General features: G+C 43.7%; 1 protein-coding gene across 1 annotated transcript in view; it reads right to left on the reverse strand.

Moving 5' to 3' along the window:
• The window catches only part of EPS15 (epidermal growth factor receptor pathway substrate 15), a 124491-nt gene extending 103944 nt beyond the window's left edge, over positions 1–20547 (reverse strand). The window contains exon 1 of the mRNA XM_063427807.1: positions 20472–20547. Within this exon, the coding sequence (XP_063283877.1) occupies positions 20472–20498 (27 nt within the window). The 5' untranslated portion in view covers positions 20499–20547. The remainder of the gene's footprint in view (positions 1–20471) is intronic.

The raw sequence follows: 20547 nt of genomic DNA on the forward strand, positions 1-20547 counted from the left end.
ACACACACACACCATCCACCACACACACACACCATCCACCACACACACACACCATCCACCCCACACACACACCATCCACCCCACACACACACACACACCATCCACCCCACACACACACACACACCATCCACCACACACACACACCATCCACCACACACACACACCATCCACCACACACACACCATCCACCACACACACACCATCCACCACACACACACACACACACCATCCACCACACACACACACACACACCATCCACCACACACACACACCATCCACCACACACACACACCATCCACCACACACACACACACACACCATCCACCACACACACACACACACACACCATCCACCACACACACACACACCATCCACCACACACACACACACCATCCACCACACACACACACCATCCACCACACACACCATCCACCACACACACACCATTTAGTTAAAACATTTTTTTTTTAAAATAGTTAAAATAAAAATGTCCCCCCCTATTTTACACACATTACATACCTACACAAACACACACACTGCATCCACTATACACACACGCTACACAAACACACGCTACACAAACACACGCTACACAAACACACGCTACACAAACGCTGCATCCGCTACACCCGCTATACACACACACCATCCACCCCACACACACACACACACACCATCCACCCCACACACACACACACACACACCCACACACCATCCACCCCACACACACACCCACCCCACACCCACACACCATCCACCCCACACACCATCCACCTCACACACACCATCCACCCCACACACACACACCATCCACCCCACACACACACACACCATCCACCCCACACACACACACACCATCCACCCCACACACACACACACCATCCACCCCACACACACACACACACCATCCACCCCACACACACACACCATCCACCCCACACACACACACCATCCACCACACACACACACACCATCCACCACACACACACACACACACACCATCCACTCTACACACACACACACACACACACACACACCCCATCCACACACACACACACACACACCATCCACTCTACACACACACACACACACCATCCACACACACACCATCCACAATACACACACACACACACACACACACCATCCACTCTACACACACACACACACACACACACCATCCACTCTACACACACACACACACACACACACACACCATCCACTCTACACACACACACACACACACACCATCCACTCTACACACACACACACACACACACACACCATCCACTCTACACACACACACACACACACACACACACCATCCACTCTACACACACACACACACCATCCACTCTACACACACCATCCACTCTACACACACCATCCACTCTACACACACACACACACACACACCATCCACTCTACACACACACACACACACCATCCACTCTACACACACACACACACACCATCCACTCTACACACACACACACACACACACCATCCACTCTACACACACACACACACCATCCACTCTACACACACACACACACACACCATCCACTCTACACACACACACACACACACACCATCCACTCTACACACACACACACACACACACACACACACACACACCATCCACTCTACACACACACACACACCATCCACTCTACACACACACACACCATCCACTCTACACACACACACACCATCCACTCTACACACACACACACCATCCACTCTACACACACACACCATCCACTCTACACACACACACCATCCACTCTACACACACACACACCATCCACTCTACACACACACACACACCATCCACTCTACACACACACACACCATCCACTCTACACACACACACACACACCATCCACTCTACACACACACACACACACCATCCACTCTACACACACACACACCATCCACTCTACACACACACACACACCATCCACTCTACACACACACACACACCATCCACTCTACACACACACACACCATCCACTCTACACACACACACCATCCACTCTACACACACACACACACCATCCACTCTACACACACACACACACCATCCACTCTACACACACACACACACCATCCACTCTACACACACACACACACCATCCACTCTACACACACACACACACCATCCACTCTACACACACACACACACCATCCACTCTACACACACACACACACCATCCACTCTACACACACACACACACCATCCACTCTACACACACACACACACACACACACCATCCACTCTACACACACACACACACACACACCATCCACTCTACACACACACACACACACACACACCATCCACTCTACACACACACACACCATCCACTCTACACACACACACACACACCATCCACTCTACACACACACACACACACACACACCATCCACTCTACACACACACACACCATCCACTCTACACACACACACACACACCATCCACTCTACACACACACACACACACCATCCACTCTACACACACACACACCATCCACTCTACACACACACACACACCATCCACTCTACACACACACACCATCCACTCTACACACACACACCATCCACTCTACACACACACACCATCCACTCTACACACACACACACCATCCACTCTACACACACACACACACACACCATCCACTCTACACACACACACACACCATCCACTCTACACACACACACACACCATCCACTCTACACACACACACACACCATCCACTCTACACACACACACACCATCCACTCTACACACACACACACACACCATCCACTCTACACACACACACACACCATCCACTCTACACACACACACACACCATCCACTCTACACACACACACACACACACACACACCATCCACTCTACACACACACACCATCCACTCTACACACACACACACACACACACCATCCACTCTACACACACACACACACACACACACCATCCACTCTACACACACACACACCATCCACTCTACACACACACACACACCATCCACTCTACACACACACACACACACCATCCACTCTACACACACACACACACCATCCACTCTACACACACACACACACCATCCACTCTACACACACACACACACACCATCCACTCTACACACACACACACACACACACACCATCCACTCTACACACACACACCATCCACTCTACACACACACACACACACACACCATCCACTCTACACACACACACACACCATCCACTCTACACACACACACACCATCCACTCTACACACACACACACACCATCCACTCTACACACACACACACACACACCATCCACTCTACACACACACACACACCATCCACTCTACACACACACACACACACACACCATCCACTCTACACACACACACCATCCACTCTACACACACACACACACACACACCATCCACTCTACACACACACACACACCATCCACTCTACACACACACACACACACACACCATCCACTCTACACACACACACACACACACACCATCCACTCTACACACACACACACACACACACCATCCACTCTACACACACACACACACACACACCATCCACTCTACACACACACACACACACACACCATCCACTCTACACACACACACACACCATCCACTCTACACACACACACACCATCCACTCTACACACACACACCATCCACTCTACACACACACACACCATCCACTCTACACACACACACACCATCCACTCTACACACACACACACCATCCACTCTACACACACACACACACCATCCACTCTACACACACACACACACCATCCACTCTACACACACACACACACCATCCACTCTACACACACACACACACACCATCCACTCTACACACACACACACACCATCCACTCTACACACACACACACACCATCCACTCTACACACACACACACACCATCCACTCTACACACACACACACACACACACCATCCACTCTACACACACACACACCATCCACTCTACACACACACACACACACACACCATCCACTCTACACACACACACACACACACACCATCCACTCTACACACACACACACCATCCACTCTACACACACACACACACCATCCACTCTACACACACACACACACACCATCCACTCTACACACACACACACACCATCCACTCTACACACACACACACACCATCCACTCTACACACACACACACACCATCCACTCTACACACACACACACACACACACCATCCACTCTACACACACACACCATCCACTCTACACACACACACACACACACACCATCCACTCTACACACACACACACACCATCCACTCTACACACACACACACACACACACCATCCACTCTACACACACACACACACACACACCATCCACTCTACACACACACACACACACACACCATCCACTCTACACACACACACACACCATCCACTCTACACACACACACACACACACACCATCCACTCTACACACACACACACACCATCCACTCTACACACACACACACCATCCACTCTACACACACACACCATCCACTCTACACACACACACACCATCCACTCTACACACACACACACACACACACACCATCCACTCTACACACACACACACACACACCATCCACTCTACACACACACACACACACCATCCACTCTAACACACACACACACCATCCACTCTAACACACACACACACACCATCCACTCTCACTCTACACACACACACCATCCACTCTACACACACACACACCATCCACTCTACACACACACACACACCATCCACTCTACACACACACACCATCCACTCTACACACACACACCATCCACTCTACACACACACACACCATCCACTCTACACACACACACACACCATCCACTCTACACACACACACCATCCACTCTACACACACACACACACACACACCATCCACTCTACACACACACACACACACACACCATCCACTCTACACACACACACACACACCATCCACTCTACACACACACACACACACCATCCACTCTACACACACACACCATCCACCCTACACACACACACACACCCTACACACACACACCCTACACACACACCCTACACACACACACCCTACACACACACACCCTACACACACACCCTACACACACACACCCTACACACACACACACCCTACACACACACACACCCTACACACACACACCCTACACACACACACCCTACACACACACACCCTACACACACACACCCTACACACACACACCCTACACACACACACCCTACACACACACACCCTACACACACACACCCTACACACACACACCCTACACACACACACCCTACACACACACACCCTACACACACACACCCTACACACACACACCCTACACACACACACCCTACACAAACACACCCTACACAAACACACCCTACACAAACACACCCTACACAAACACACCCTACACAAACACACCCTACACAAACACACACTGTTTGTAGTGTGTGTTTGTGTAGAGTGTGTATACTGGATGCAGTGTGTATACTGGATGCACACACTGCATCCAGTATACACACACACACACACTGCATTCACTACACAAACACATACACTGCATTCACTACACAAACACACACTGCATTCACTACACAAACACACACTGCATTCACTAATTAAATACTCTCACTGCATCCACTACACACACACACACACACACACACATATATATATATTCTTGAAAACATTAAAAATTCGGACTGGCATGTATATTTTGTGCATTTGCCTTAACAAAACAAAAAAAAGATTTGCAAAAAATAAATAAAATAAACATGTTCAGTTAACAGTAGATTTGTGTAGAAATAGTTTAATTTTTCAAAATGGTAAAATGTGCAGAATATCGATAAGTTATCGGCTATTGGTCTGAAAGTTTACAGATTATCGGTATCGGCTCTAACAAAATCAATATTGGTCGATCCCCACTATACACTACAGCCCTAATCTAGTCCCCAAGTCACACCAATGTTCCAGGGTATATTATCTCCACAGGAACAGAACAGGGAATTGCCTAAACATTCAACCGCTTGAAAACCACTGTTTTAATGCACTCTAATGCAATGTTCATTAGTGATTTACTGAGCGGCTCAATCCATATATCCAGAATTGTTATAGACTAAAGGGGATCAGTGTTTGGATTCTTTATCACTGGGAATTTGCCGACTGCCCTGTTTACAACTAGTAGCTAAACGTGAGTTTTATGATAAACCTTTTAGTTCAGACATGCTTTATGGTGCCCTAAGGGATTTAATTCAAGATTTCTAAAAATAAATAAATAAATCACAGCAGCTCACAGGGCTATCCAACATGGAAAGTCCACCACAGCTAAAATAAAAATAAATAAATTTAATAACGGATATACTTGTTTCACACTCCAACACAAGCAAGTAACCTCCAACCTTCCATATCAAGGTACACGCAATTTGAGTACATATGTATCTCTGGAAAGTTGGCGAAATACCGTTAACTGATCTCCATGTGTTGTAAAATGTGGAGGCTAGGGATTGCAACAATTTATAACAGTTTAGCTCCAACTTGGGAAAATGACCAAAATTGTCAAATCTCTTGACCAGTGGCACCATATTTTTTACAGTTCATAAAGGGATATCTCGTTCCAAAATGCACATGGAGCAGAATAGAAAAATATTTTATAGCTGGTACATGGTGCCGACTAGACTACAGAAAATGTTTCCACCATCATCTCACCGATGTTTAAGATGTAATAACTAAATCGGAACCTTCCTTTACATATGGTTATCCTGCCTCGATATCTAACCATGCAGGCAAAAAGCCCACTCTATGCTGGGGCAGGTGACCGAGCTGGTTTTGCCGTATTCCCCCGCAGACCTGTTGCTTCTCTTTCAAGAGGGCATTACAAAGGCCAAACAAAAATAATGCCTATATTTCATATTAATTTTACTGCCATTCATACACTAAATCAGGTGTTCCAGGTGGCTTGTGTGATTTGGATAAATGGAGATCAGCTATGGATCAAAATGACCACCTGTTTAATCGTGAAGGACATGAATGATTTCCTGGATTATGTGTTTGCTCCCCTAGCCACATATTCTCGAAGTAGCAACTCAAATACGTGCCAAACACAACACAAATTTACTAGTGTTCTCATCATTACTGTCAGTACATTGCCTACCATATAGTGTTTATATGAGGATATGTGATGCCTGCCATTTGTTTGATTTGTTCCCTTGTCTCTGATCTACTCCCCTTTTTATTTCTGTAATCCTCCATCACCTTCATGCAAATTTTAATAAACTTTTTAAATATCTAAAGAAAGGAAAAAAAAAATAAAAAAAAATAAAAACTCTTTAGTAACAGAATAGAATGTGCGCACTTGAAAGAAGCAAAAAGATTATGCCCATCAAATTGAAATTTTGGTGGTTATTTTAGCTGAGCTGGGAGGGGTCCAGAATGACAGATTCTGTAATTGGCAGATAAGGACAAGTGTTGTCGACAAACCTTCTGCTAATCTAGTGTTTCATTCAGAGGTTAGAAAGCTGCACATTAGAAAGCAAACAAAAAAATTCCAATAATTGGAAATTCCCAAATTGTGCAAAAAAAAAAAAAAAGTGACAGAGCTGCACCAATACTTCAATCTCATATACAACAGTAAACCTTGTAAGTCTCTTCCCCCCCTCCCCAAAAAAACCCCCACAGCATATACCATTTTCGTTCCAGTATAGGCGTCCATAAGACAGACAATTCCAGACCATGAGCTTCCTATGAGTACATCAGCATTCCACAATCACTGCAAGCTCTTCACAGAGTGAAACTATCAGGCCTGGATAGAACAGTCCTTCCAGTCCCTGGTATGAAGTTTATCTTTGGAAACATCATCAGCTGAACCAGCACAATCAGCTTCCCCAGTATGTAACCCAAGAAATGACTATAGACAGCTTTCCTGTGTCCCCGGGCCAGGGGGTGCCAAATTCAATGCAGGACTATAAATAATCACATACATCTTAACCCTTTAGGTACCAGTAAGTGGCCAGTGAATTATTTCACCATGCACTGAATTATTTAGAAAGCAGCGACACACACTGCAGTTATGTACAAATAACTGCAACAACAACAAAAATAAATTACAATAAAAAAAGAATAAATAAATAAAAAATCAAATTAAAAAATTAAAAAGAATTCTGCCAAACAGGCACAGGAGGGGAAGCAGGTATATTACACACAATGTACCCAAGGCGAAGAGTGAATGTCAGGTCAAGCAGGGAATTTATCACTACAGTATGACTAGTCGGGAATTCCAAGCAAATTTTACATTTTCTGGCAAAAACAGACAAATTGGGAAAACTGCTATCTTTTCAGTTTTACTTAATTGGGCTATAATTTAAATGCACACTTCAGTAAATAACCATGAATACATTCCATAGTGTAAAAATATAAAGGTGAATTCTTAAAGGACCACTCTAGTGCCAGGAAAACACTCGTTTTCCTGGCACTAGAGTGCCCTGAGGGTGCCCCCACATTCATAATGCTTTCCTATGGACGCTTGCGTGCTCTCACTGTGATTTTCACAGTGAGAATCACGCAAGCGCCTCTAGCGGCTGTCAATGAGACAGCCACTAGAGGAAATAGGGGAAGGCTTAACCCATTCACAAACATAGCAGTTTCTCTGAAACTGCTATGTTTATGAAAAAATGGGTTAATCCTAGAAGGACCTGGCACCCAGACCACTTCATTAAGCTGAAGTGGTCTGGGTGCCTAGAGTGGTCCTTTAAATTCAAATTTCTCATCTACTAAGGTTTGACATTTGCAGCTGTGTTTAGTCACTAAAGCAGGCTTCCCCAAACTCCGGCCCTCCAGATGTTGCTGAACTACAACTCCCATGATTCTATGAATGGAATAGATAGGCTGAGAATCATGGGAGATTTTAGCAACATCTGGAGGGCCAGAGTTTGTGGAATCCTGCACTAAAGAGTGAGCTGACAAGCATTACATCACGACTGACTATGTCTATGCAGTCAATGGGCCAAATCTGATTGATGGATATACCACTCAGGTATACTGGCCTGTACATGATGCAGCCAGGTAGGGGAGTTCAAAACTAGGGTTCTGAAGAAGAGCTTGAGAAATGATCAGATGCCCTAGCTATTTACTGAACAAAGATGGGGGTAATGGCTATTGCAAATAATGGGCAGATGTGGAAAAAAATATGTAAAAGCACCGCAAACAAAGAAACATTTTTAAAACATTTTTTCTCAAGACGTAGATAAAACACCCTGCTCTATGTATACAGTGCATTCAGAAAAGTATTCAGACCCCTTCATTTTCTCCCACATTTACATTGCTGCCTCTTGCTACAATTGTTCCTCCCCCCCTCCATATCAATCTACACTCAACATCCCATAAACACAAAGCAAAAAACATATTTTTAAAAACTTTGCAAATGTATTAAAAAGAAAAACCGAACTATCACATTGATATAAGTACTGAAAAGGGAAGGGTCTGAATACTTTCTGAATGCCCCGTATACAATTTTATTGGTGATAAAGTTAAATAAAGGCTGTTAGCACAGTGACTTCACACTGGTTTAAATGTAAATAAACTGAGAAGAGTAAATGTGTAAAAAGTCCACCACAAGAGATTCTCTCAATAGCACTAAGTAAACTACCAGACAAGGAAAACAAAAATAATATCACCAAGCAACAAAATTAGCAGCAGCAAAAGGCAATTTAAAACCTGCACGTGAGCAAATACAACCTAATAGAATACAGTGCAAGTAAGGTTAAAGTGTAGGGAACAGCTTAAAACACTGGACAAACAGAGAAATCTGCACCTGTGGGCCAGGGGCTAGTTAAATCCCCAGCACACTTGCTTTTGGGCCCGGCTCTGCTCCAGGCTGCCTAAGGACAATTATGTGCATAAAATACGACCGTTGTCAGCACGCTTGCAATGGATGTATAGAGCTTCTAGCTTCCAGGCAGAGCCATTTGTCGCTACTCCTACCATCACTATTGCTCATCTTATTTTATTTTTTTCTCCTCCTTACCTGGAGACCTAATTAATACCAACTATTACAGCATTTTAGATTAAACTTAAACTCCCACTTCTCCAGCAATATATATAAAAGGGCATTCAGCAATAATGGATAAACCAAACAAAAAATTACCCAGTCAGTCTCCCAGATTCCAATGTACATTTATATAACAAAACTTTTTAAATACTACTGTAATCTCACCTGGCAACATCACAGCATACCTCTGCTGTAACAATTGTTTTAAATTCTTTATTTTGTTGTGCATTTATTAGACAAGATACATTCTATACTAGCAATGCCACAACAGCAAATGCCAGAGTTTTCATAAGCATAGATAGACAATCATATGGCATGGATAGACTGTGCACATTTTTTATATTATATAAGAGTTGACAACAGTATGATGCTAATCTTAACGTGTATATGAAAGAACAATCAGGCTTATCTACCGGTTATGTTACATAAGAGTGTAGCAGACGTTTGTCTAAGGGTGTTAAGGTAAATGCTTGTTCCCGAGGGGACCATCATGTTACTTAGTTTGGTTATTAGGTAGCTTAATAATAAGATGATGAGAGAGTGTTTTGCAAGCTTTTCTACCCCCCCGCCACCCCCCATGCCCGCAAGATGACAGTCAGTGTCCGTGTACCATGTGACCCTTCTCAGTGAGGGATCAAGGAAGGATGACAGCTTGAAATTCTCTGTAGTGATTTCTTGCCAGGTAAGTGTCTAAGTGGTAGACCTCCTGTAGTGGACTTGTGTCTTTTCCGTCGTATGCAGGATGCGGAGCTTAGTAGTTGGGGTGATCCGATGTGTTATCTCCGCCGACGCAGGCAGTCCGCTCCGGTTTCTTTTTTTTGCCCCTTACGTTTGGGTTTGGGAAGTACGGCAGAGGAGGCCAGCACGTTGGTACAGTGTTCCTTGCCAAGGATTGTAGGTTGAAGCATGTTAGTGCCGTGTTGTGTGTTAGCAGATCCCTGCTCTTAAGTTGGCATGCTGTGTCTTTGGCTGCTCTGCCAGTTTTGGCTCGTCCTAGGACCGGGCTTTGTGCTTTTTGTGTGGTCGTAGCAGGTAGCTGCCAGTTCATGTTTAGTTCGCGCTGGCATATCGTTGGTGCGGAGTCAAGTGAGTGGGGGAGCTTCCCTCTAGTATAAGTGGCTCTGCACGTGGTCTCCGCCATCTTGTGTGCGGCCTCCGTGCTCTAGTTTAACCCTTCTGCGGAATGGAGTGCTGGTGGTATCGCATTCACAGGGGGCCACGGGGTGGGGACCGGGATCACCCCCACCGGCCCAGAGGGGGGGGGAAACGGGGCCACACCCGCCTAACTTCGTGTCTCTGGTCGACAGCTGGTAGGCCGGATAGCAGGGCAGCGGCCGTCCGTCCCGCTCACCGCCCAGGCGCTCTCCATCTTGGGTGACGGTGAGCACCCCTCCGAGGGACTAAAACTGTGCAGCAAGCCTCTCCTCAGAACCAGGGTGTCTTCAGCTCGGTCACAGCTGCCAGTCGTCAAGTAAGTGCCGGTCTTGGGCGTTTTTAGGGCCAAAACCAGTAGAAACTGCAGGAGCTGTTCTGGTGTGCGACCGTTCGGCTCGGCGGTGCGGCCCCGCCCCCCGTAACAATTGTTTTAATCCATCTACAGTACGAGCCAGAATTCTAGCAATAGACAATCTTATTTATTTTGTTGTATTTTAATTGCAGCTTCTATACAGTCATAGTGGGCATGCCACACATAATCACATGCAAGTATAAAAACATTTAAAAAAATAAAAATATATATACACAAACAGTGACTTTGCAGGTTAACATCATAGAAGCTTAGGTGTGCATGGCTATAATACCAATACATACATTTAGTAACATTGCAGCAGCAGCAACAACATAGTGATACATGTTGACTACATGTTAACAGGAAAACTGTGGAACCCTAAGCATTAAGCCTGAACTGTGTCCCCTTTACTCATTTTACAAAAATTAAAACTTTCAATTGTGTCCGGTGGACAACACTGGAAAGTTGGTTTGAATACTTATCCTAACGCAAGCCGCGGTAGGCACACATTGGGTCCTCCATGGCAACCAGGACTACTGTGGCATAGTTCTCTGCCCTCACAATACCTACAGCCAGCTGACCTATATCGCCCCCAACGCAACGCCACGGTATAATACAGTAATGCAGAGTCCCCTAAGCGAGGCTACTAGGTTGTGGTTGACATCACTAACAAGGGCACTGGACCCCAGTGCCAACATATATGCAGAATGTGTTTAGCTTTCTAGTTCACAAGCTGTCCACATATATAATTAACTCTGATATTATGGTAATGCACATCCGGACAGCCCAAGCAACTACAGCATGTCACTGCTATGCAGAACGATCCAAGTTTTCCAGTTAACATGTAGTCAACATGTATCACTGTTGTTGCTGCTGCAAAGTTACTAAATGTATATATTGATATTATAGCCATGCACACCTTGAAAAACTTGCGCACATAAGCTTCAATGATGTTAACCTGCAAAGTCAATGTTTGTGTGTACTACAATTGTGAGATCACAAAATAAAGATTGGCAAAAAAAAAAAAAAAAAAAAAACTCAATAGGCAGCAATTGCCCAGAGCACCTGCCTTGCAAAGACTTCTCATTGAGCTGCATTGGGAAGTCTGTGATTGAACAGTCACAGAAAGTCTGGTAGTGTTAGGAGGGTAGGGCTTGCAAGAGCTGCAGACAAGGGATCTGCAAGTTGTTTTTAGCTATACACGAATGAAAAAATGCATTATTAAATGCACGCTTGTTTTCATTTGAGGTATAGCTACTAAACAGTGAGTTTAATTTTGACTGTGGACTGTCCTTTTAGGGAAGAAACATTGTTGCCTGCACTTCTATACACACACAGAATATCGTAATCAATAGAGGTGCTGATGCTGGATTAGCAGAGAATCCCATTGCTGTCATGATATTGCTTATTGAAGCGATAAAGTACTACCGCAATTCCTTCAATGTTAATGGATCTTATTTTGAAACAGGATGAGCAGAAATGAGAGAACATTTTGTCAGGATCACAAGCGTGGTGCACAGCTCATATGGTCTGGTCTGGTCCAGATCTTTACCGTTGGTTTCATTGAATAAGACCCCCACAGGAAAATACCAGATAGATCGATATTAGTTCGAGCACAGATTAAAAGGAATATGATCAATTTTGACCACCTGAAATGCATTTATGCCCAAGACTAGTAATTACACCCCATTCATCAGACTGTAAGCTCTTTTTTTTTTTAGCAGAGCCTTCACTACCTATTGCTGTCATACAAACAACTTATCTTGTTGCAACTACTAGTTTGTTTGTCCACATATTGAACAGCGCCGTAGATTATGTTGCTTTCTAAAAAAAAAAAAAAAAACCTTTAGTATAAACACAGGTGGATTAAAAGACCACTATAGGCACCCAGACCACTTCAGCTCAATGAAGTGGTCTGTGTGCCAGGTCCCTCTAGGGTTAAACCCTGCAGCTGTAAAACATAGTAGTTTAATTGAAACTGCTATGTTTACATTAGGGTTAATCCAGCCTCCGGTGGCTGTCTCACTGACAGCCGCTAGAGGCGCTTCCACGCTTCTCACTGTGATGCTCACAGTGAGAAGACGCCAGCGTCCATAGGAAAGCATTGAGAATGCTTTCCTATGGACTGATTGAATGCGCGCGGCTCTTGCCGCGCATGCACATTTAGCCGATGACGTCCAAAGGAGGAGGAGAGTCGCCAGCGCCGAGGGAGCCCGGCGATGTAGAAAAGGTAAGAATTTAACCCCTTCCTCCCACTTCAGCCCGACGGAAGGGGACCATCTAATTTCTCCTTCAATTTTTTTTTTTTTTTTATTTATTTTTTTTAAATGTGCTTTTATATTACAAAATTCTTTGCATTAAACAAATGTTGTACCATACACAAACATTCAGACGCAATGACAAACGGTAGATATTTGATATGCCGTGTGCGGTGAAGAAACTATTAACAACAGCATTTACTTATTGCAGAGTCTTGCTACAAATCCCAGGAGCCACGTTGCCAAAATGGTAACAGACACATGAATATTTTATATTAAACTCGGGTGAACATCTTGCAACCCTCCCACATTAAAAAGGCACACTCCTTCATTCTTAAACCATGTCAATCACTGTTTTACTAAAATACCAAACTCAAGGCCAAGAAAAATAGCTACATGAAAACGAAAGGAAAAACAAAAAAATTATAAGTCTTCAAATACCTTAAATCAAAGGTGTAAAAATGCTGACATTAATATACAGAACCACAATGCCATATGTGGCCTTTAAAATGACTTCATTTGCTTTAAAGGATCACTCCAGACCCCTAAATAACTTTAAATTGCTGAAAAGCTTTGTATGTGAAGAGTGTGCCTCTTTTTTTCATTTTGCAAAGAGTGCAGATTTAAATAGAAATTGACACGTTTATAAATTAACCTTGGCTGTCAAGCATACAACAGTTAATGTTACTTCCTGGTTTTGTTAGCTCAATGCAGCTGACCTCAAGAGGAAGCAATTCCCCAGAGCACCTGACTTACAAAAGATTAATTATTAACCCCTTCAGGGCCGGACTTTTTTGGCCATGTTGTACATTAAGGACCAGAGCTGTTTTAACACTTTTGTGGTGTTTAGCTGAAATTTTCATCTCTCTCATTTAAAGGGACCACTATAAGCACCCAGACCACTTCAGCTCAATGAAGTGGTCTGGGTGCCAGGTCCATCTAGGGCAGGCTTCCCGAAACTCCGGCCCTCCAGATGTTGCTGAACTACAACTCCCATGATTCTATGAATGAAATAGATGGGCTGAGAATAATGAGTTGTAGTTCAGGAACATCTGGAGGGCCGGAGTTTGGGGAAGCCTGATCTAGGGTTAACCCTGCCTGCTGTAAACATAGCAGTTTCAGAGAAACTGCTATGTTTACATATGGGTTAATCCAGCCTCTAGTGGCTGTCTCATTGATAGCCGCTAGAGGCGCTTCCGCGCTTCTCACTGTGATTTTCACAGTGAGAAGACGCTTGCGTACATAGGAAAGCATTGAGAATGCTTTCCTATGGACTGACTGAATGCGCGCACGGTTCTTGCCGCGCATGCGGATTTGGCGGAAGAGGAAGGAGAGTCCCCAGCTCCGAGGGAGCACGGCACTGGAGAAAGGTAAGTGTTTAACCCCTTCCTCATTCTAGAGCCCGTCGGGAGGGGGGACCTATTAATACTATAGTGCCTGGAAAACGAGTTTGTTTTCCTGGCAATATAGTGGTCCTTTAAGTTATATATTGTTTTTTTAAGGTCAAAAAAGGCTTTCTTCACATACCATTATTTGTATCATGTCATAATTTACTTTAAAAAGAAAAAACAATAAAATATGGTAAAAAAATTGAAAGCAATATACATGTTTTTGACTTTTACTTGAATTTTTTTTTGACACTTATCTACAAAAGCTAATGAAAAAAAAAACTGCTAAAATAGATTCAAAATTTTGTGCTGAGTTTAAAAACACCCAGTGTTTACATGCTTTTTTGGAAAGTTATAGAGCTATAAGTACAAATAGGAAATTGCTGTTTCAAAATATATATGCATGCATGCGCCTTCTGCTCCACTCGGGGCGGACGTCGGAGGGGGGAGGAGAGGTCACCAGTGCCGTGGGAGCCCAGCGCTGGATTAAGGTAAGTGGCTGAAAGGGTTTTAATCCCTTCAGCCCAGCGGGTGGAGGGTACCCAAGGACAAAATAGTGCCAGGAAAACGAGTTTGTTTTTCTGGAACTATAGTGGGTCCTTTAAGCTTTGACTACAGAAGAGTTGGATATTTTATTTATTTTTCAAAATTAGCTCGTTGCCTAAATTGTTTAATTCAGGTTTTATATGCTACAACACAAGTCCTGATACTCTATTATAAAATGATCATGAAAGTGCGTTTGTATAGAAACACTAGTAAAATTAAACCTCAATCTGAAAAGACTAGCTTTAAGGGGTGAGAGAGAATTCCTTTGATTGACACAAAGAAACCCATGACCACTTCAAAACTATTTTAACATATTAAATATAATAAGGATATTGGACAAAAAAGGTAAGACCGCTAAACTGGGGTTAAAAATAAATTAAAAAAAAGCATAGTTGGAAACTTTTCTTATGCCATCATATTGGTTCAAAATATGCAATTTGCAAGTCAATTATATACGATTCACTGTTTAGAGAACAAACCCCATAGACCTAAAGAACTGCAAGCAATACCATCAGGAAACATTATCAATAACAACCTGCTCAGCCAGTGTCCGCAGATACATAGTGCATATTTTAATAGTGGCATAATTACTGCTCAGTACATTCCATTTCCTCCTGGCATGCATTTAGGATTACCACCACTCCTCCTCATAACACAATTCAAGGTCACATATAAACCTGCAGCACTCACACTGTAGTCAAAGCCCATTACCTTTCAAACAGGTACTACTACCGCTCCACCCTGAAAACACACTATAATTATAATCAACCCACTGAGCAATACAAATGACCTGCAAATACGACTGTGGGACTTATTCGCTAAACACTGAATTGTACCAAACTAAAAATTCAGATTTGCAATTTGAGACTAAAGTAGCTGATGTTAAATAAAATTGATTACAAATATGGAATAGAGACACAGTTTGGCTATTTTAGTAAATTAATCTATCCATTCGGATTTGAATTCATGTTTTGATTTCGTGAATAGGCTAGTGGGAGGTTTATTTGCTAAACAATGAATTGTAGTGAATTATAAATTGTAATAAAGACAAAATTGGCAAGTTTAAAACCATGTACAATTTAGAAATGTTTCCAGCTTGGCCCCTTTTGTTTTAGATCTAGAAATATTGTGATGTGCTTCCGTTTTTTTTTAAATAAATATAAAGAATTCAAAGTTAATTCACAATTCATTTCACATTTTAGGTCAGAGTAAGCAAAATGGAAGGATAACCGATTTAACCCCTTAAGGACACGTGTGACATGTCATGACTCCCTTTTATTCCAGAAGTTTGGTCCTTAAGGGGTTAAGCAAATATTTTTCCAGTTTGGCTATGTATGGTTTTGCCTTAAATGTGAAAATTCACTGATTTCTCACTTTATTGAATAACCCTAATGGCACCAACTTGCATAAAAGTAGAGCAAAATAGTTACTTTTTTTTTTAAATTTTTTGCATAATTTTATAACTAATTTGCAGGTTCCCTAACCTCAAATATATTTGCAAAAGAAAGTTATTTTAGCATTCCTGCCAATGTCAAGTTAAACGGTAATTTGCAGTTTTATTCACAAACTTTTTTTTTGTGGGGGAGCAAAGCAGTAATAAGAAAAATCAGACAGAATATAAATTTTTACCACCCACACTGCTCATTTTAACAATTTTCCACTTGTGACTGGTTAGTACATTCCCTCAAACTGTCTTGTATGCGAAGGACTTTCACTTCCACAAAACATTCTTCAAATTGTTTAGGTTCATTGATATATTTAAAATGTTTTTTTTTGCTCTCTAAACACAATCACACTATCATGCTGATTTACTAAACTGCATTTCAAATTTTACACCAAATTAGTCAAACTGAAAGTATTGATGACAGAGAATTTTTCCAATTCAACAATGTTGACCTTATTTTTTAAATCCACTTCGGATTCTTGACAGTATTCACTTTAGCAGCAGCTGGACTTCTCTTTCCTTGAGCGTGTGAGTGATGGGAGTAGAAATCCCATAGCTTAAAAAGGATATTACCAATGTGCACAGAACTTTTCCCATAGTTTTTAAATTAGCACAACAATCCCACAGTGAAGCTGAATGCTAGTCATGTTGCAAAAATAAAAATAAATAATCTACACATTTATTCTGATAGTCTGTCTCGGTATTCATGGTGACACAGTAACAGTGTGCTGATCAAGTTAAATGTCACTCAGGTGATGCATCCCGACAATGCTTTTATTACAGGCCCTAGTTACCTATGACAGCAGGTGTAAGTAAATGTTATTAGGATTTTCATTAGAGTCCCTGTACAATGTGTGAGTGAGACAGTAATAATGACTGTATCCCATTCAGTGCTAAAAGTTATATAATTTCTTTGCTAGTTATTATGGTGATATAAATCCCTGGTGTCCAGTGATTACAGGAGAATTCCTATAAACTTGTGACAGCAGTGTGAGTGTTGCAGAAACAGTGAGTGTACCCCATCCATTGCTACTAGTTACCACAGTCGCACTCAAAGATCACCTAACAGACACTCACTCCAAGCCACAGGGCAAAACACACAGCACTCACCCTCAGCTTCCCCACTCAGTCTACAGGACTTACTCACAGCCCTGTGAAGTTAGCTCTGTCAGGCTCTCACTCACAGTCCTATAAACTGAGCTGTGTCAAAGACTTACATTCACAACTGTTATAAGCAGGGCTCTGACAGGGTCTCTCACTCACACTCAGTGTTATAAGCAGGGCTCTGACAGGGTCTCTCACTCACACTCAGTGTTATAAGCAGGGCTCTGACAGGGTCTCTCACTCACACTCAGTGTTATAAGCAGGGCTCTGACAGGGTCTCTCACTCAGTGTTATAAGCAGGGCTCTGACAGGGTCTCACACTCAGTATTATAAGCTGGGCTCTGACAGGGTCTCACACTCAGTATTATAAGCTGGGCTCTGACAGGGTCTCACACTCAGTATTATAAGCTGGGCTCTGACAGGGTCACTCACACTCAGTATTATAAGCTGGGCTCTGACAGGGTCACTCACACTCAGTATTATAAGCCGGGCTCTGACAGGGTCTCTCACTCACACTCAGTATTATAAGCCGGGCTCTGACAGGGTCTCTCACTCACACTCAGTATTATAAGCCGGGCTCTGACAGGGTCTCTCACTCACACTCAGTATTATAAGCCGGGCTCTGACAGGGTCTCTCACTCACACTCAGTATTATAAGCCGGGCTCTGACAGGGTCTCTCACTCACACTCAATATTATAAGCCGGGCTCTGACAGGGTCTCTCACTCACACTCAATATTATAAGCCGGGCTCTGACAGGGTCTCTCACTCACACTCAATATTATAAGCCGGGCTCTGACAGGGTCTCTCACTCACACTCAGTATTATAAGCCGTTCTCTGACAGGGTCTCTCACTCACACTCAGTATTATAAGCCGTTCTCTGACAGGGTCTCTCACTCACACTCAGTATTATAAGCCGGGCTCTGACAGGGTCTCTCACTCACACTCAGTATTATAAGCCGGGCTCTGACAGGGTCTCTCACTCACACTCAGTATTATAAGCCGGGCTCTGACAGGGTCTCTCACTCACACTCAGTATTATAAGCCGGGCTCTGACAGGGTCTCTCACTCACACTCAGTATTATAAGCCGGGCTCTGACAGGGTCTCTCACTCACACTCAGTATTATAAGCCGGGCTCTGACAGGGTCTCTCACTCACACTCAATATTATAAGCCGGGCTCTGACAGGGTCTCTCACTCACACTCAATATTATAAGCCGGGCTCTGACAGGGTCTCTCACTCACACTCAATATTATAAGCCGGGCTCTGACAGGGTCTCTCACTCACACTCAATATTATAAGCCGGGCTCTGACAGGGTCTCTCACTCACACTCAATATTATAAGCCGGGCTCTGACAGGGTCTCTCACTCACACTCAGTAATATAAGCCGGGCTCTGACAGGGTCTCTCACTCACACTCAATATTATAAGCCGGGCTCTGACAGGGTCTCTCACTCACACTCAATATTATAAGCCGGGCTCTGACAGGGTCTCTCACTCACACTCAATATTATAAGCCGGGCTCTGACAGGGTCTCTCACTCACACTCAATATTATAAGCCGGGCTCTGACAGGGTCTCTCACTCACACTCAATATTATAAGCCGGGCTCTGACAGGGTCTCTCACTCACACTCAATATTATAAGCCGGGCTCTGACAGGGTCTCTCACTCACACTCAATATTATAAGCCGGGCTCTGACAGGGTCTCTCACTCACACTCAGTATTATAAGCAGTTCTCTGACAGGGTCTCTCACTCACACTCAATATTATAAGCCGGGCTCTGACAGGGTCTCTCACTCACACTCAATATTATAAGCCGGGCTCTGACAGGGTCTCTCACTCACACTCAGTATTATAAGCAGTTCTCTGACAGGGTCTCTCACTCACACTCAGTATTATAAGCCGTTCTCTGACAGGGTCTCTCACTCACACTCAGTATTATAATCCGGGCTCTGACAGGGTCTCTCACTCACACTCAGTATTATAAGCCGGGCTCTGACAGGGTCTCTCACTCACACTCAGTATTATAAGCCGGGCTCTGACAGGGTCTCTCACTCAGTGTCCCGCACTCAGTTCAGGGCTCCCAGCAGTTACCTGTGTCCGGGGCTGTGAGGCCGCCATGCTGCTTCCGGCCCAATCCGCCCATCATACCCTGAGACAGGGAGGGAGG

This window comes from Pelobates fuscus, chromosome 7 (assembly GCF_036172605.1).
Source record: "Pelobates fuscus isolate aPelFus1 chromosome 7, aPelFus1.pri, whole genome shotgun sequence".
In the NCBI taxonomy this organism is placed as follows: domain Eukaryota; kingdom Metazoa; phylum Chordata; class Amphibia; order Anura; family Pelobatidae; genus Pelobates; species Pelobates fuscus.